General features: G+C 36.0%; 1 protein-coding gene across 1 annotated transcript; it reads left to right on the top strand.

Moving 5' to 3' along the window:
• Positions 1-805: 805 nt before the first annotated feature.
• Positions 806-14,782, top strand: LOC144964745 (pentatricopeptide repeat-containing protein 2, mitochondrial-like). Its single transcript, XM_078899318.1, has 9 exons — positions 806-995; positions 3,126-3,218; positions 3,673-3,811; positions 5,065-5,173; positions 6,138-6,296; positions 7,807-7,917; positions 11,649-11,717; positions 13,119-13,235; positions 14,534-14,782. Exons 1-9 carry the CDS (start codon positions 902-904, stop codon positions 14,744-14,746), a joined length of 1,104 nt encoding a protein of 367 aa, XP_078755444.1. The 5' UTR covers positions 806-901; the 3' UTR covers positions 14,747-14,782.
• The last annotated feature ends 3,409 nt before the right edge of the window (positions 14,783-18,191 follow it).

The raw sequence follows: 18,191 nt of genomic DNA, 5'->3' as shown, positions 1-18,191 counted from the left end.
CGATGTGGTTGTGGTGGTTGTAATAGTAGTGGTAGTGATGATTATGTGCTGGTGGTGGTGCAGTAGTGGTAGTGATAATGATGTGGTGCTGGTGGTTGTGGTAGTAGTGGTAGTGATGCTATTGTGGTGGTGGTTGTAGTAGTTGAGGTAGTGATGATGTGGTGGTGGTTGTAGTAGTAGTGGTGGTGGTGGTCGTGGTAGTAGTGGTAATGATGATGATATGGTGGTGGTGGTTGCAGTAGTAGTGGTAGTGATGACGATGTGGTTGTGGTGATTGTAGTAGTAGTGGTAGTGATGATGATGTGCTGGTGGTGGTGTAGTAGTAGTGGTAGTGATAATGATGTGGGGCTGGTGGTTGTAGTAGTAGTGTTAGTGATGATATTGTGGTGTTGGTTGTAGTAGTAGATGATGTGGTGGTTGGAAAACACATTACAGGTTATTATAATACATGATTACACACATTCTCTAACTTCATTTTTTGACAGCTTCATTGTGCCATAAATATACGCAACAGTTCTGAAACATTTTATTGTGGATTTTGATATTGTTTGTTGTTTTTCTTGTGTCGTTATGTTGACATAGAGACCGAATGAATGGTAATGACTACATTCTCAGCCAACAATAAAATGGCGCTGAATGCTTTCATTGGTGGACACTTTTTAGGCTTCCTACGTATTCTCATTCGTTTAATTCTATGATTTTATCTCAGTTTTCATAATTCGTAGTAAGGGTTGCCACTCCTGATTTCAATACATATCGACTTATTATTTGCAGTTGCCTCCCTTTACCAAAAAAAAATTAAAAAATGAAAGTGAAAGTAGACACCGAATTTAGAATTTGTTATTGTTACTGTTGTTCCCTGCTAGGAAAATGACAGTCAAAAGCGAATGAAACAAAAGCTATGGCTTTTTGTGCAAATACCATATTTCTACGTACAATTTCAAAACAGCGTTTCATTTTTGGCTATATTTGCAGTAATTATCCAAGTTACTCTGGTAAGTGCGTGTTGAGAGGAAGTGTGAGTTCGGATTGTGAAATTGAAATAACAAAAAAGTACTTTAGTTTAGTAAAGTCGAGGCGTTTCCAGACGTTTGTAATTCTATTTGTACAGCGGCGGCGATCGCCTATACAATATCAGGTGGTTGGGAAGCAGAAAAAAAACAACAAAGCAATAAAACAGAAAACCCGGACATTTATATGAAGTGAAGTTGGTCAAGAGCAAGCGTTTCAAGTTATATTTCAACTGATTCTTATAATATGATTATAAATGTACTCCAGTGCAGTCTTCACAAAATTCGGGTCAGGATCCAATTTCTTTATCAGTCGCCAAGCGTGGCGGCTAGAGTATGTAAAGTCAAGACTTTCCATGGTCTCCAAAAACGTTGCTTCCTTCCTTCTGCCAGGGACAGGTAGTCTATCGGCTGCGTCCTGGGACTGGTCTGCTTGTACTCCTTGTACTTGTACAGCTTTTCTGACTCCTCTGTCCAGCAGGGGGTGTAAAATTTCCAATTGCTCCATGGAATGGAGCGATGAGCACTCTTAACCAGCAGCCTGTAAAATCTGGTTATGTGCTCAGACTTGGGAGGAATGGCAAGGCAGACTTGCTCGATATAGGAGGAAGTAAATTCCTCCCATTTAGCCTTCCTGAAGTTCCATCTGCAGAGAGGGAGAGACTGCACCCTCGGGATTGTCAACCCAGCTGCGATAAGTACCGGCCTGTGTTGGCTATGCAGGATTTCACCAAGGACTGTCTGCTTAAGCTTCAGTGGTTCCCCATTCATTCCCTTTGTCACGAGGGTGAGGTCAGGAGTGTACTCCTTATGGCAGATGCCCCTGAAGGTACCCTTGGCCGTAGGATCATACACTAGGTGCAGATCATTACAGTCTATCCATGAGTGAAGTCGTCTACCTGCCTCATGAAGTCTCTGTTGCTCCAGTCATGGTGGTGGCTATTAAAGTCTCCCAGCGGATGGAAGGATAGCTTACCACCAGGACCGGTAGTGTAGTCAACGTCGCTCTTAGTGGTTTGTAGATGTTGTGTAAATACAGCCCACCTACCTCCACGGAAATTATATTCACCCCGTTACTGTCTGTAACCGTTTCTATGACCCTTACCTAGAGGACTCTTTAGCGTAAAGGCTAACACTTTTGGGCTATATTTTTTATGTATATTGAAATAGCTTAGACATATATAGGTGAAACAGGCAATTTAACGGTGGGCATTTAACTCTCTCGAGTTCATGGGCATAGAAAATCGAACAAATTTGTTCGATTTTCAATGAGGGTGAACTCGAGAGAGTTAAGGGGTTCACCACACTAAAAATCTCAGAACGAGCAGTGGTATTGTTTTAACTGTTTTCAAACTAATGTCTTTTTTTGCATTGCAAGAGGGATGCCCGAAAGAGCATTGGATATGTTTCAAGGAGATGTCTTTTCCAAATATTAAATCGTCCTATCAGTCAGTGAAATATATCTGAACAGCTTAAAAAACACACCAAAAAACCCAAAAAGAAACAAAAGGAATGTGAGCATTTATTTAGAACATATCCACTAAACATGCTCAAAGTGCTTTTCAATGTGTTCCTAGCCAACAGCAAAACTTAACATGCAGGACAAGACATGATGCCTTTTAGGTCATATTACAAATTTTTTTAGGAGCCTTGTAAAAGTGTGTAAGCTCTGCACGCTGACAACAATATGATCATCTTTAATGGCAATGATTTGGTGTCATTTTTGTTTTGTTGTTTTTTATGGTGATTGACATTTTTTTTTTTTTTGTTCCTTTTTTTTTTTTTTTTTTTTTTTTTTTTTTTTTTTTTGGTTTGCCTGAAATCTTTATAAACCAATCTTTAATTTCAATATCAAGCACCAAATTATTAAGTTGTCAATTAGATTTTCTTGCACGAAAGTAAGTGTTACTGTTAAACTGTTTCACCTTGTCTTTTATAATCAGAGGCTTATGCAAATTAGACTGGTCCTTAAATATCATAAGTCGTCTGATCAGTATTATACTAGAAAGGTATGCCATTTTGTGATATTGTAGCCATTGTTGCAAGATGAAATCCAGATATTTTTTAAAAGACAGAAAATTAATTTATCTGAAACTTGCTCTTTTCTTTTTTCAGTTTATAGAACTCTCCTCAGTGAATCAAAAACCAGAATGGAACAATACAAAAGACAGCGTGTATTTCAAATTGATCGCCTGCAAGCCGAGAAAGGTTCCTATTAATTATTTTAAAATCCTTATCATTGTTGCAGTTTTCTTCTAGCAGTTTTTTAGCTTGTTTTTTTTTTTTTTGTGTGTTTTTTTAAATTTCTTTTTTATTTGTTTGTTGGTTGGGTTTTTTTAATACAATGACATACACACACACATACACACACACACACACACACACACACACACACACACATACAAGAGGTAGATCAAACTAATTCTTGGTAATGGGATTCCATGGATATTTTAACACCTCACAAAGGTCATTGACTTATACAGTTTAATGCATGTCAGCAATGATGTGTACGAGCAGAAAATACTTAATAGAATATAAGCACAAAGTTTAGCAGTATCTTTCTAAGTGTAGTTGTATTTAAAATATGGATAATACAATATTCTTTCTTTGTAAACCGATTATTCGTAAGAAAATTGGCATAATCTTCTTTTTATTATTGCAGCTGAGTTGTTTAAAGAATTGGACACGGTATCATCACTTAGAGAGGCAAGGCAAATTGCTTCCAAATTGATTACTGCCTTCCATTGTGCACAATCAAAACAGGACTGTGCCATTGTTGAACATGTTTTAAGTTTCCTGATGTAAGTCATTCTAGCAATAGATGTGTTGTTTTCTTTATTCTTTAAAGCTTTCCATCATTGTGTGTAAAAAAAAAAAATAATTTAAAAACATAGTTTTAAATCAATGGTAACAATTCAACAGTGACTTTCTTCTGTTTGAGTAGGCTTTGTAATGACCCATATGAAAACTAATCAGTTTTTTACACTATATCTTTAACGTGTTGTATCCTGTTCTGTACCTTTAGATATTTACAATTATTGTTCTTTACAGGGTATTTTTTTCTGTTCAATGGTGCTCACTTCCATTGTTGATGGCATAACATTAAGCGTACAGTGTGTATGTGTCCCATTTTCTTTTGGGTGTTTGCACCATTCGGGCTGACATGTTCCAGATCTATTAACCGTTACAGTTTTTTTTTTTTAGATTTTATAAACAGCCTGTTTTCATCAACCATTACCAACATCCTGAGCTAATGATGTTGTCCTTGTTGGACAGTGAATTCATTGAGTAACAGTAACTGAAAATAAGGCCCAAGTCATAGTTAAGAAAATGTTTATTCCTATCTCTCATTTCCTTATCAGTATCAGTGACCGGATTTTACTTACCAAATCCTTTTGTAATATTCCTGTTTATGCCAACAGCTAGTTTTTGTCAAAATAATATTTAAGGTACCACCAGTTAATGAAGATGTCAGAAGATTACATCAATTGAAGAATGAGAATGATGATTTAATTTAAATGATAAATTATGGTTCCTGTCTCAATCTTTAACTTAAAATTCAATTTTTGATGTCTCATTTGCCTTGGCATGATACCAGATTTAGGGATAAGTCACCTAGAATGCTGTATATTTACACCCTTTCACCAAGCTCTTGTGTAAAATAAGTACCTGGTCGGAAAACTTACCATGCCAAGACTCATATTAAATGTTAAGTGTGTTGCTTTTGGCTTTGGATCTCTCGTAAAGCACACTGAGCAAATTCTAGTTGATATTGCATGAGGTAAAATCTCGTTGGTTTGTTGTTGTTCTATCGGTTTTTAAAAAGCTTTTGTTGATGTAAATGAGAGAGGAATTGGAAACTGGTTTGCTTGTGATTTTTAGAAATGTATTCATTTTTTTATTTTGTACTCATTGATAGTAAGAATGTGGAGCACAAAAAAACGGCAGTTTTGAAGAGGGGATTGCTATTATGCATTTTAAAAAAAGTCATTTCATTTGTAAATCAAAGCTGAAGCAGTTTGATATTAAAGCAAGATTTATTTTTTGTAACCAGGGCAAAAACACCAAGCCAGTCCAATGACTTTTCCTACGGAGCCAATGTCATGCGTATGTATCATTACTTAAACATGCCAGATGAGGCCTTTGCTGCCTACAAAAATCAGGTTGGTGTCTTCAAAATGAAATATTTTTACAAATTGATGCAGTGCACTCATCCAAAATACTCATAGCATCCGCCAGCCAGATGTAACATACCAACACACAAAATTATGTGTAACATTGAACATTTATAGTCTGATCGATAGAATATAGAACTACTCATAAAAATTGCTGATTGATAGAATATAGTGAGAACTATTCATAAAAATGACTGGCTAAAACCATTAACAGAGCTGAGTGACGTCAATTTCATTCCTTCTATATCCTTTACTTGCTGGAGCCAGAATTATATTGTTTTAAAGATGATTATGCCATGAGCTAATAAAACAAAGTTTGTATCCTACAGTCTCAAAATAATAGAATGGCAGAGAAAAATATAAGAATATGGTTAAGAATTAACCCACTTGCTACTCATGTGCAATTTGTCATGATTCGCTCAATACAACGGATAGAGTCCATGTGCGATTATCACATTTTTGCTAAATAGTGCAGCAAATATCACAAATACTAATGTTTAGAGTAGCTTGTCATTTCTGTTGCCATCATTCTACTTTTTATTAAAAATATAGTTCAAATTTTTGTTTTATTCCATTATGGAATTCTTGATTTACTCAATTCCAAGTGTAGTTCTTGGCATGTTCGTGATAACTGCCACTACCACACTCTATGGATATTTAAAATTATGAAATTTAAACTTTGATGTCATGCTCTGCCATATCAACTTATTTTTGGTGCTCTACAGCTAGATCTGTTTTTCGCCCCTGAACATGACTCTTTTAAAAACTTATTTCAATATGACTATTATAAGTTATAAGAGATATAAGATTATATGAAACAAACTTTATAACTCCAACAAGGGCAATTCTACATTATTACAATTTACAAATTATTTCACTTTGACTATTTTTTAAACTTTCTTTCATTGTGAGTAATTTTTAGATATTATTTGAATATGGATTTTTTTTTTAGGACTTTGGTAATTTTTTCAAAGATAATACCTGCCATTTGATACTCATGGATCTTCTTTACAAAAACGGCCATTATTCTAAAGTGGTGGACGTCTATTTTGGAATGGAAAAGTTTAATATTGACTGCACAACTATTGCCTTTGGCTCACTGTACCACATAGTAAGTACTGTATTTAATATAAGTCATAAGATTGATTATTGATACAAGTGAATATTGAACTCCTTGGAAACATGATTTCTTTTTTTATAGATAAGCTTATTATTGGATACAAAGAAAAATGGGGGAGAATTGAAAAGTTTTCAAACAAAAAAGAAACAAAAACAACAAAAAAACAAAAAAGTAGTGTTTTTACGCACCTCCGTGACGGTGTATCTTAACGGATCGTTTTTATACACCTCCGTCACGCATGCGCATCCCACCCAATTTCATCAGCGATATTGTGTTTCTGTATTTGGACATGGCGAAAGTTATATTGTGACATCTGTAGGATGTTTTTGTTAATAAATTTATATAAAAATAATAATAATTTAAAAAATCGAAATATAAAACCAGAAAATAGAAGTTGCATTGAAGGTAAAATAATGTTTTAGAAAGACCTTATTAAATGTGATGAACAGTCAGGTGGCTCCGTAGCGCAGTGGGCAAGCTGTCAGACTCCAACCTTGAAAGTACCGGGTTCGATTCCCATTGTTGACATTTTTTTTTATTTACTTTGTTTTTGTTTGCTTTTTTTCTTTCTTTTTTTTTTTTTTTTTTAAAAACTTTTTATTATGTTTTTAAAAAACTTCGATTTTAATTTTCTAAAATTATTTATTTATTTGAGATCAGTATTTGTGTGCCGTGTTTCTTTTTACTTTTGATTTTTTAAATTATTGTTATTATTCTTTAATTTATTATCATTGTACATCGGTAATCACTAAGCAGCGTGCTAAACTACAATCTAAAACTATTTAAACCTCATGGACGTATGCAGCAACATTTTCATTAATTTACCATCACCGCCAACGGAGGTGCATAAAAATGGTGCGTTTTTGTACACCTCCAATGGAGGTGTATAAAAACGCCATCAAACAAAAAACAAAATGAGTTCTCTTAAAATGTGAATTCATTAGCTATGAGTTGTAGTGTATTTATGGTAGATTAAAAACAAAATTGTTGATAGATTTCCTAATTTTTTCCCACACTTCAAACTATATGTTATTATATAACACAATTATCAGAAAAATATATAGAGTATGATGCACCGAAAGTTGAGCTATATAAATTGAATATGTTATTATAATTGATTTTCTAAAATGTTGAGGCAATTTCAGATGAAAGATGTTTCCAAAATTGTATGATAATCCATGAAATAGTTGTCCAGGTTCAGTGACTGGACAGGTAACAATGATTGCAAATTTGCTATCGGTGTTGTGTAATTTGGTATGGTTCTTTACACTTCACTTGACTTAAGTGTTAATCTATTTCCAGTGACAGATATTGCAAATATTTCTTTTCACAAGAACTATGGACAACAGGCATCTTCTGCTGTATTTTAGTTCCATGTGGCCCGCTGAGCTAATGTATGAAACATTGTAAAACGAATTGAGCATGTTGTATCTTTATAAATTAGCCATGTAAATTTTTATTTTTTTCATTGATTTTATTAGTATACTTTTATACTTTGCAGAATACAACTGACAGCCTAGCTAAATGTCAATCATTACTGAGCCACACAGTAAAAAACCACACTCTTTCTAAAAGGGGTGTTCTCTTTGCCGCTATGCACGCTGTCAATCAGGTTTGTCTTCAAACACTTTTCATTCTTGAAATGAAAATAAATTTACTGCTTGTTTTTTGAAAAATTAATTAATAAAAAGAGGCTAAGCAGAGGAAGATTATCTGTCATACACATAATTGTGCTTCAACGTTACTTGAAATAAGCATAACAATCTGAAAAGGCACAATTAATTCATCATCATCATCATTGCCTTTTTCACCCTGGGTCAGGGTATAGGCCACAGACAAACAGTTTCCATCCTTCTCTATCCTGAGCCAACTTTTTTATCTCATTCCAGGTCTTACCACTTCTCTGTATATCAGCTTCTTTAATTCTTCTCCATGTTCCTCGTGGCCTTCCCCTTGATCTTCTGCCCTGAGGGTTCCAGTCCAATACTTTCTTTGTTATAGTTGAGTCATTCTTTCTAAGCGTGTGTCCAATCCACCTCCATCGTCTTCTTCCTATATCCTCTCCTACTGGTTTCTGCTGTGTTCTTTTCCATACTTCTTCATTTTTTATTCTATCCATCCATTTTATTCTGAGTAGCTTACGCATGCACCTGTTTACAAAAATCTGTACCCTCCTTATACATGCCTGTGATGCGTTCCAAGTTTCACATCCATACAGTAGGACAGACTTCACGTTTGAGTTGAAAAGTCTTAGCTTTAGTTGAAGGGAGATATCTTTAGTTCTCCAAACTCTGTTCAAAGATGTGAATGCAGCCTGTGCCTTTCCTATTCGTGCTTTCACCTCTGCTTCCGTGCCTCCATCCTTGTCAATTATACTTCCGAGATAGCAGAAAGTGTCTATATCTTCGAGTTCCTGATCTTTTACTTTGATCTGCTCCCTTTGACGCGTACCTATCCTCAAGACCTTTGACTTTGCAGGGTGTATTCTTAGACCAATTGATTCCGAGAGGCTGTTTATAATTGTGGTTTTTGTTTGCATCTGGTCCTGGTGTGGGACAAAAGAGCCAGATCATCTGCAAAATCCAGATCATCCAACTGTGTCCAGGGGTCCACTGTATCCCATTTCTTCTCCCTTTGGAGGTTTCCTTCATTAGCCAATCAATGGCAAGGATGAACAGGAATGGAGAGAGCAAGCATCCCTGCTTGACACCAGTCTTAATTTCAAAGCTGTCAGTCAGCTGATCTTCATGTACAACCCTGCAACTTGATCCTTCATACATTTCCTTAATGAGGTTTACTATCTTTTCAGGGAGTCCATAATGTGCCAGAATTTTCCACAATGTTGCTCTGTCAATACTGTCGAAAGCCTTCTCGTAATCCAGAAAGTTGACAATAAGAGGAGAGTTCCATTCTATAGACTGTTCCACTATGACTCGCAGAGAGGCAATCTGGTCGGTGGTTGAACGGTTTTTTCCGAAAACCTGCCTGTTCGTCCCGCAGTTTAGCATCTGTTGCATTCTTAATTCTCTCTAAAATAATACGGTTGAAAACCTTTCCTGGGATAGAAAGAAGAGTGATGCCTCGATAATTATTACAATTACTGAGGTCCCCTTTCTTTGGAAGCTTGATAAGATGTCCTTCCTTCCAATCCTTTGGGAATATCCCGTCATTCCAGATTCTCTCAAATAGTGGGTGCAGGGCCTCAGCATTTCTTTCCGCATCAACTTTTAGAGCCTCCGGTGGAATCTGGTCTGGTCCAGCAGCTTTCCCCCTTTTCATCTTGTTAATGGCACCCACAATCTCTGCTATCGATGGTGGATCACAGCTAATTGGTAGCTCATTCCTTGCAGGCAAAATTTCTGGCTGGTTGTCTGGTGGTGGTCTGTTCAGAAGGCAGTTGAAATGTTCCCTCCATCGTTCAGATTGAGCCTCTTTTCCAAAAATAGTTTTCCCATCTTTGTCTTTGACTGGTACCTCTGGTTTCCCATATTTTCCAGCAAGTGTCTTGGTAGTTTGATAAAGGATCCTCATGTGTCCTCCAGTCGCTGCTGCTTCTGCTTTCTCTGCAAGTCTGTTCATGAATGCTTCCTTGTCTTTCTTCACAGATCTTTTGACTTCCTTAGCTATGGCTCGATACTGCTCTTGTGCATCCAGTCTTGAAGCCCTTGTTCGGCTTGCATTCACTTGTTCCTTCCTTGTTCTCCTCTTTTCAATAAGGTCCAAGGTGGTTGGACTTATCCATTCTTTATGTTCCGATTTCTTTACCCCCAATACCTCGTGGCAAGTTGTTATGTAAACTTCCTTGATCTTTGCCCAATGTGACTCTACATCTATGTCCTCCTCGAGCTCAGTAAGAGGTTGGAATCTATTACTCAATTGTAGTTTGAATTCCTCATTCTTTTCCCCATCAAGTGCATTCACCTCGAATTTTCTTCTTGTATGTGATCTGGCCCCGTGTTTTCTGAGTCGGAGCTTAAGCTTTGCCAATAGCAGGTGGTGGTCTGATCCAACATCTGCCCCTCTCCGTACTGTCACATCTTCCAATGAACGTCTGAATCTACGAGAGATACAAAAATGATCAATCTGATTCTCTGTCACACCATCTGGTGAGACCCAAGTTGCTTTGTGGATCCTCTTATGGGGGAACACTGATCCTCCAATCACAAAACTGTTGAATGCACAGAAATTTGCAAATCTCTCACCATTATCATTCATTTCTCCCATGCCATGACGTCCCATGATACCTTCATAGCCTACGTTATCCTGTCCCACTTTTGCATTAGCATCTCCCATCAATATGTTGATGTCTTTCCTTGGCAACTTGTCAATGACTTGTTGTAGCAGACCATAAAATGTATCTTTGTCCTCATCTGTTGCATCATTTGTTGGGGCATAGATCTGTACAATGTTCATGCTGATCTTCTTACTCCGTGTTGTAAAGGACGCCATGATGATCCTTTCTCCGCATTGTTCCCATCCTCTCAGTGACTTCTGGGCAAACTTGCTTAGAATTATTCCTACTCCCTGTGTATGAATCCCGTCCCCTCTCCCTGAATATAAAATCTTCTCCCCAGACTTGAGGTGTTTCTGTCCGGATTGTATCCAGTGGGTTTCGCTTACTCCAAGTATATGCAGCCTGTATCTTCTCATCTCAGTCACAACTTGAGAGCTTTTTCCTGCTTCATACATGGTGCGAACGTTCCACGACGCAATTCGAAGCTGCTTGTTTGGCGAAGACGTCATCGGGTCAGCAGAGTCCTTTCGGCTTTGTCTGTTGTCCTTCATAAATTCTGTAATTCCAGAAACTCTTCGGTCGCCCAAGCTAAAAAAAGGATTTGGTTTGTCTGTCTGTGTTTCTGTAACGGTTTGAGTTTAACGGAAAGGGGTGTTAACCCTTTGCCAACCCCCAACCTGGAGGACCAGGTGACTCAAAGATGGGGGAATCACACACCATTAGTCGCCTTTTACGACACGCTGGCTTGGCGTTGGGCTATTCTTGACCCTCTCAGTTGAGGGACCCCGGACACCACACGGGGTAACAATTAATTATTGCAAGAAAAAAAATTACAGGAAAAAATCTTTGCAAACTATCAGGCTTCCTTTAGGAAGATTGAGGTTTGTTTTTTGTTGTTTTTTTTTGTTTGTTTTTTTTTGGGGTGGGGGAGGAGGGGGGAGATATTTTTTTCATCTTGGTCTGCCACTTTATCATTCACAGTTATCAACTTACATCAGTAGCCGGTCACATTTTTTTTACTAACAAAATAAACATAATTTGATATGATGGACAAATGTCCTAGTCTTTATTCATTACTCATTCATTATGCTCGTCTTTTATCTTTTAAGGCCAAACCAGATTTAGCTTTGGAGACCTTGAAATATTGCAAGCCAGATATCATAGCCAGAAACATTGAAGTAAGGCTTTTTAGAAATGGAGAATTGGTTAAAACTAGACTCTCTACCAATTTTGTTTCCCTTTTGCAAAAGGATCTTTTATTATAAGAAGATGTTTCTTATGGAAGGACATATGTGGCCCATAGTGATAATTCGGTATCGTGTCGGAATGAACAAAATTAATTAAATTAAGTTTAAAGTGAAAATGATCAAAGTAAGAAAATTCATCCTATTTGAAGTTAAAGAAAGAAAATCACTCTCTTCAATGTAGGCATAAGTCAAAAGTACAGTCTCTCCTCTCCCCCCCCCCTCTCTCTCTCTCTCTCTCTCGCTCTCTCTCTCTCACTCACTCTCTCTCACTCTCTCTCTCTCTCTCTCTCTCTCTCTCTCATCTCTCTCTTTTTCGTTCTCTTTCTCCAGTGTTTGTGTGTTTAATTCTCACATTCTTTTTTTTCCTCTCTCATCCTCTATCTTGATATTTCTCTCTCTGTCAATCCCACTTCACGAAGTTTCAAAACTGTACTTTAAAATTATAAACTGTTCTTTAATCTTTAGCATTTTGAAATCGTTTTTCCTCTATTAAATAAGACAAAAATTATTAATTCTTACTTCATTGATTCTTTAATTAAATGTCAAAAAACTCTTCAATAAGTGAGCAACTTCATAAAATCGCAAGAATTTTTTGGGTGGTTTTATCAATTTAAGGGCATCTTACATAATAATAAATAAATACAAAAGAAACAATTGGATTATTTCAAAAAATTTATGCATATTATTAAATGTATATTCTAAGCCCATGCCAAATTTTATTACTCTCATTAAATTTTCGATGCCCATATCCAAGGAGTTATCTTTGCCCATTCATTCGACTTGCATGAAAAAGGTGCCTCAACTTCAAAGTCGATTTTCTCAAAACTTGGTTTTTACACTCTCCCTACTTCAAACAGTCATATAATAATAATGGTATAGATTTATAGTGCGCCAAACATCCCTTCATCAGGAGGGCTCTGGGCGCATATCTCATTAAATTTGGTATCAAATTTTTTGGCATGAAATAAGCTTTGATTGGGTACCAAAAAAACCCCTCAAAAATTGAAAATCCCGACTTAATACCATTTCGAGGCTGGGGGTCGCAGATGTCTTCTATCGCAAAACCCTGGTTTGAATTTTTACATAATACAGCATGCTAGTAACAAATTAATTTATATTGCCATTGGTCTATTAATTGTCGAGTCTTTGTCTTAAATATGAATAGTAAAAAATCTGAAATGGCCACCAAACATTTTTATTGCCATTGCGATGGGTGAACATTTGTTTATGTCCTGTATGTTTTTCAACTTTTTACATCACAAGCTATTAAGTGCTTCTTGTACAAAATAATAATTATTCACATGAAATGAATTTACTTTCATTTTCTTATAGTTGATGAACCTATGCCTGCTTAGTCGAGTGAAAGATGTGTTATCTAAATTAGCCAACATGGAACATGATACTAATGATATCAGCAAATTGTGGGATCTCAGAATATATCATGATGCTGTAAGTATATTATCTTACCCCCTCCCACCTCCATATTCTCCTACTTTTCTTACAATAGTTAATAGCAAACACTGAGTAACAACCAAATATTGGATGTAACAAAGTTGTTGCAATATTCTTTATGAACTAAAGTACATGATTTTTTTTTTCGTTGTTTTTTGGTTTGTTTTTTTTTTTTGGGGGGGGGGAATCTGCGTCGTATTCACATTCTTTTTTCATCTCATTGTTGTTATGCTTTTATTAGTCAACTGATGGTAATATTCACTGGAAAAAGTGCCTCTGACCAAGGGCAGCTTGAATATTGTAAGAGCATCCGTACAGAGAACCTAAGCGGGTGGTTGGATGGGAGCATCACCCTTGAATCATATACCTATGATGTTTGCATGGGTGTACGATCCGATAGTGATGTCGTTTCTTCTTCTCTTTACTAGCCTATCCTGCTTCTTTGGTTTGTGATTGTATTTTTGACAGGGGATATTTTTTTTTCTGTAAATCTTCTGCCTGTTTGTTCTTGGTTATTTATAATTTAGCTTATGATATCTTTAGGTTATGATTTTGATTTACATTTGTACTATTTTTGTTAGATTGCTTTTTTTTTTGTTTCAGCGGTCTCTCATATAACCTCAATTGTGTTGGAAGAGACCTAAAGCAACAAACAAACAGAGAACCTAACAAGTGATCTTAACCCTATGAAATGAAATTTTATTTCACGCGGCCAGCTGAAAGAATAAATGATCTCATCGAGAGCACATTTATTTAAGAATAATGAAACATTTGAAATAGCTTCATAAATAATATGCTTTTAAAAAATTAACGAATAAAAAAGATTAAAACATACCCTGGAGTCATGAGGCAGTGTCTTCCAACCCCCTTAGAAAGTAAGAAAGGCCAAATGTTAAACACCTGTTCAAAAGCGGCTTCTTCTCTGATTACTTTCTGCTGTGGGTCTATGAAGTGTCTTATTAGTTCATGATTAGTGAGATTATTCTTATCCTTATGCTTTCACATCAATGACAAAAGGTTTTGTTTAACAGGTCTCACACTGATTGGTTTGTATAGATTGTATGGTTGAAATTGTGCAATAAAGGTGTGGATGACAGAAAAATCATTGTACAGAGTTATGGCTCCTACACTTAGAAAGTTCTCTGATTTATCCAATGGAGTGAACTGAAAAGGATGAATGGGTATTGAAATGATGAACTGTTGTATTGACATCACGCGTTAATGTAATTTTTCTAAACCTTTTCTCTCATTTATTTATTCATTTGATCAATGTTTTTTTAAACTGTTTGTTTCAGTGGCAAGCCATATTGACTGTCACTAAAGTGAAAGGCACCAATGAGGAAAAAGCAGAATTTGAAAAGATAAAAACCAAACTCGAGCATCGTGGAGTGTTGAGTCATAAACCACTTGATGTGTTTTTGAATAGTGTTATATGTGGGGATGATGATTATAAAAGACAACGCGCTAAAAGGATTATACATAGGACACCATCTGGAAACCCAATTTGACCTTTGCCATTAAAGATAATGTTATTTTTTTAAAAAGTGGTGTTGCTTCAGTTTTTACGAGTTGAAAGTGATGGTGATACGGCTGTGGTGGTTGTGACCATGGTGTGATGGTGTTTGTTGTTGTGGCAGCAGGGATAATGATAATGTGGTGGTGGTGATGGTGGTTTTTGTTTTAGTGGTGTCGGTGTTGATGATGAAGATTTGGTTGAAGTCGGAATAGTGGTGGTATTGATGATACTCGTATAAGATGTGTTGGTAGTTGTAGTGATGATGATGATGGTTGCAGTGGTGGTGTTGTTGATGGTGATTTATTGTGCTGGCAGTGATAATGATGATTTGAAGTTAAAGGGTAGGGGGAGGTGAATATGACACTGTAGTGATTTTGATGACACTATGGAAGTGGTGGAGGCTTCCTTGGAACACAATAAGACCTCACAGGAATTTGACGGAAGTTGTCTGTAACCCAGAATTATAACTCTAAAGTGGATTTTATACATGTGAAATCTGAGGTTCGGCCTCTCTGATTATGATTTGCTTTATTATTGTTATTATTATTATTATTTTTATTACGATCTAAATTAGAGATTAATTGAATGCACAATAATCAACAAATTACAAATACCATGATCAACACTTTAAATCAGGTTTCGATTGTATTCCGGTATGGGTTTTTGCTTCGTCAACATAAAAAATTGCAACATACCACATGCTTTTTTGTGTTACAAAACCCCTGTTGATGAAAATATTCTAAAATCTAAAATATTAATATTATTTCATCACTACAAAATATTCCTAACAAACACTGTATAATTGTATTTATTACTGTTTAAAAACTTAGAATTTTAAAAATTTCCTATAATATATCCTTGAAGTGTTCCTTGTTTTAGGCTTACATGATCTTATGTCAAGTAGCATAAGAATATTACAGACAAAGCCGTTATGCAGATATGATATCGTTCCAATGAACTGATTCCTTTTAGTGGGCAGGGAGGCACTTACTGTATCTTCTATCCCACTATGTTTTCCAACATGCTTTTTGTCTTAGTCTTGGAATGGATTACTTGGTTTTGTCCAGGCCCTGGCCGGATGCCCTAGCTGGGAGGGAAACAGTCAAATGTATAGTTAGTTTTGGGAGAGGATATTTTTTTGTTTTGTAAATCATCTCTCTGTTATGCACTGTATTATGTTTTATTTACATATTATATATGATTTGTAAACATTTGAGTACATTCCTCTTATTTGGGCCCTGTGCTTGTGTCTGGATGAGACTTTTAGGTGATCTCAACCTAAGTACTTTGATAGTGTGCTCTTGGAATCTACATCTTTCCTATTTGAACCGATTCCCCTTTATCTTATCTTGGGTGCTTTGATTGTAATTCTAGAACTTTTTACTATCCCATTATCTTCCTTTTTACTGGCGCTATTATGACCTTAATGATAATGTGTTGCAAGCGCCGTAAAACCCTTAAAAACATTTTTTTAAAACAGATTCCTTTGGATGGCCCTCAGAATTGGAATGATCTATCAAGCCATACACTTATGATATAGTAACTGCAATATCGGTTGTAGTGATATTGAAGTTGTTAGAATTATAACAAAAGTGATACAGAGCTTCCTTTCTGTTGCTTGTCTAAAATTTTGCCTTCCTCTTATCAAAATATTCAACTTTTCATGCCAGTCTCCATTATACCAGTCGTAAAGAGATTTAAAGGAATGACTATCTTATACTCACACAATTTAAACAAAACTCTCATTGCATTCGGATTACTTCGACCAATATATTAAAGTTGAACTTGTGTGAAGACGTGGGACTCCTTTGGCCGATTATGACATCAGTTTTGATGGTTTTCTCCACTTGTTCGAGATCATTTTATAAATTAAAAGTCTGGTTTTATATTTGGCAGAACAACAGAATATGCGCGACACATTTTAATTCCGATTTTGAAGTGTTCATTTTTATTTACTTTTTAAAAAAGGTTCCTCTACGTTTGAGAAAGCCTCTGGTTTTATGAATGAAATAATGTATTAGCAATGACGATCCCACACAAATCTTTGGGCCTCTTTTTCGCTCACGAAGTGCCCGAATTCGCGTCAAAATATGGGACGAAGCCGTTTCGTATATGCTATTTTAAAAAATTAATTACGACGCTGTTTATCGATGAATATGACTGAAAGTTGGCACACAGTTAGTAAAAAGGTCATTTTAGATTATGTCAAGCGACAAAACTCGTGCGATTACCAGAAGACCGTTAAAAATAGATTTTTACTCTTTGGAGTAAAATATTTCTAAAACTACCGGGCGTGGAGGTTTTGTCGCTGACAAGGTAATACATGAACATTTCTTCTTTTTGGTTGTAAAATTTCATATGAATATGACGAGTAATTTTCCCGTATTTTACAAAACACCATCCTTATTTGCTCTTCAAGTTTCAATCTTTTAATCCACTTATTACGCAAGATACAACCAAAGGTCGAAAAAAAATGCTTCTTCTCTTTACTAGCCTATCCTGCTTCTTTGGTTTGTGATTGTATTTTTGACAGGGGATATTTTTTTTCCTGTAAATCCTCTGCCTGTTTGTTCTTGGTTATTTATAATTTAGCTTATGATATCTTTAGGTTATGATTTTGATTGACATTTGTACTATTTTTGTTAGATTGCTTGTTTTTTTGTTTCAGCGGTCTCTCATATAACCTCAATTGTGTTGGAAGAGACCTAAAGCAACAAACAAACAAAACAAAACAAAACAATGCCGAAAAAGCGTCCCATATTTTCGCGTTTTTTTCCTCTTTGGGGGTCATCCAAATAAATGACACCTTTGAAACTGCATAACTTGATTATTTATGAATGGATTTTCAAAATTCAAAAACATTTTTACTCAGTGGAGATAGGGCTTTGATTTTAGACAAAAAATTTCCTCAAAAAGAGAAAAAAACATTTTTCATAGTCATTGCTAAATGTATGAGTGAAAATATTCGTGCGAAATTAAAAAGGAGCAGTCGATAATTTAGTCAACTCACAAAGCTGATATTATAGTTAAGAGTTGCAGTTCGTGATTTCCTCAAACAAATTATGAAAATAATTGCAGGGATAGAAACATCACCATGCAAATTTTCTTTACTAAAGTAGTCAATTCTCTAAAAACTTTTCTTTCTTTTTATAGCATGTGTAAGTTATTTTCTTATTCTGATTCTGACACCATCTTATGCTGTTCGCATGCCACGCCACTGGTAACAATTACCTCCTACTATTTAGACTGGACGCTAGTTTAATTAATTGCTTTTCTTTTTTTTCTTTTCTGGCTCAGCTGTACGTCCCTTGCTTCGTATCGAAAGGTACCGAGTTCGATCACCCGCCGCTGTGCTGTGTGGCCTTGAGCATAACCCTCGCCCTAGCTCAATTTGCGGTGCCGGTGCTGCACTGCGGCTGATGTCTGGGTTATTCCTG

Source organism: Berghia stephanieae, chromosome 2 (assembly GCF_034508935.2).
Source record: "Berghia stephanieae isolate SIO BIC M18660-M18661 chromosome 2, UCSD_Bste_1.3, whole genome shotgun sequence".
Lineage (NCBI taxonomy): Eukaryota > Metazoa > Mollusca > Gastropoda > Nudibranchia > Aeolidiidae > Berghia > Berghia stephanieae.
The sequence above is the reverse complement of the archived record's forward strand: the minus strand, read 5'-3'. Positions and strand labels throughout refer to the sequence as shown.

Coding starts and splice junctions, on each gene's coding strand:
- LOC144964745 (XM_078899318.1), top strand. CDS start 902: ATGGCTTTTTGTGCAAATACCATATTTCTACGTACAATTTCAAAACAG. Junction 996..3,125: donor TAATTATCCAAGTTACTCTG/GTAAGTGCGTGT, acceptor TTCTTTTTTCAG/TTTATAGAACTCTCCTCAGT. Junction 3,219..3,672: donor TCGCCTGCAAGCCGAGAAAG/GTTCCTATTAAT, acceptor TTATTATTGCAG/CTGAGTTGTTTAAAGAATTG.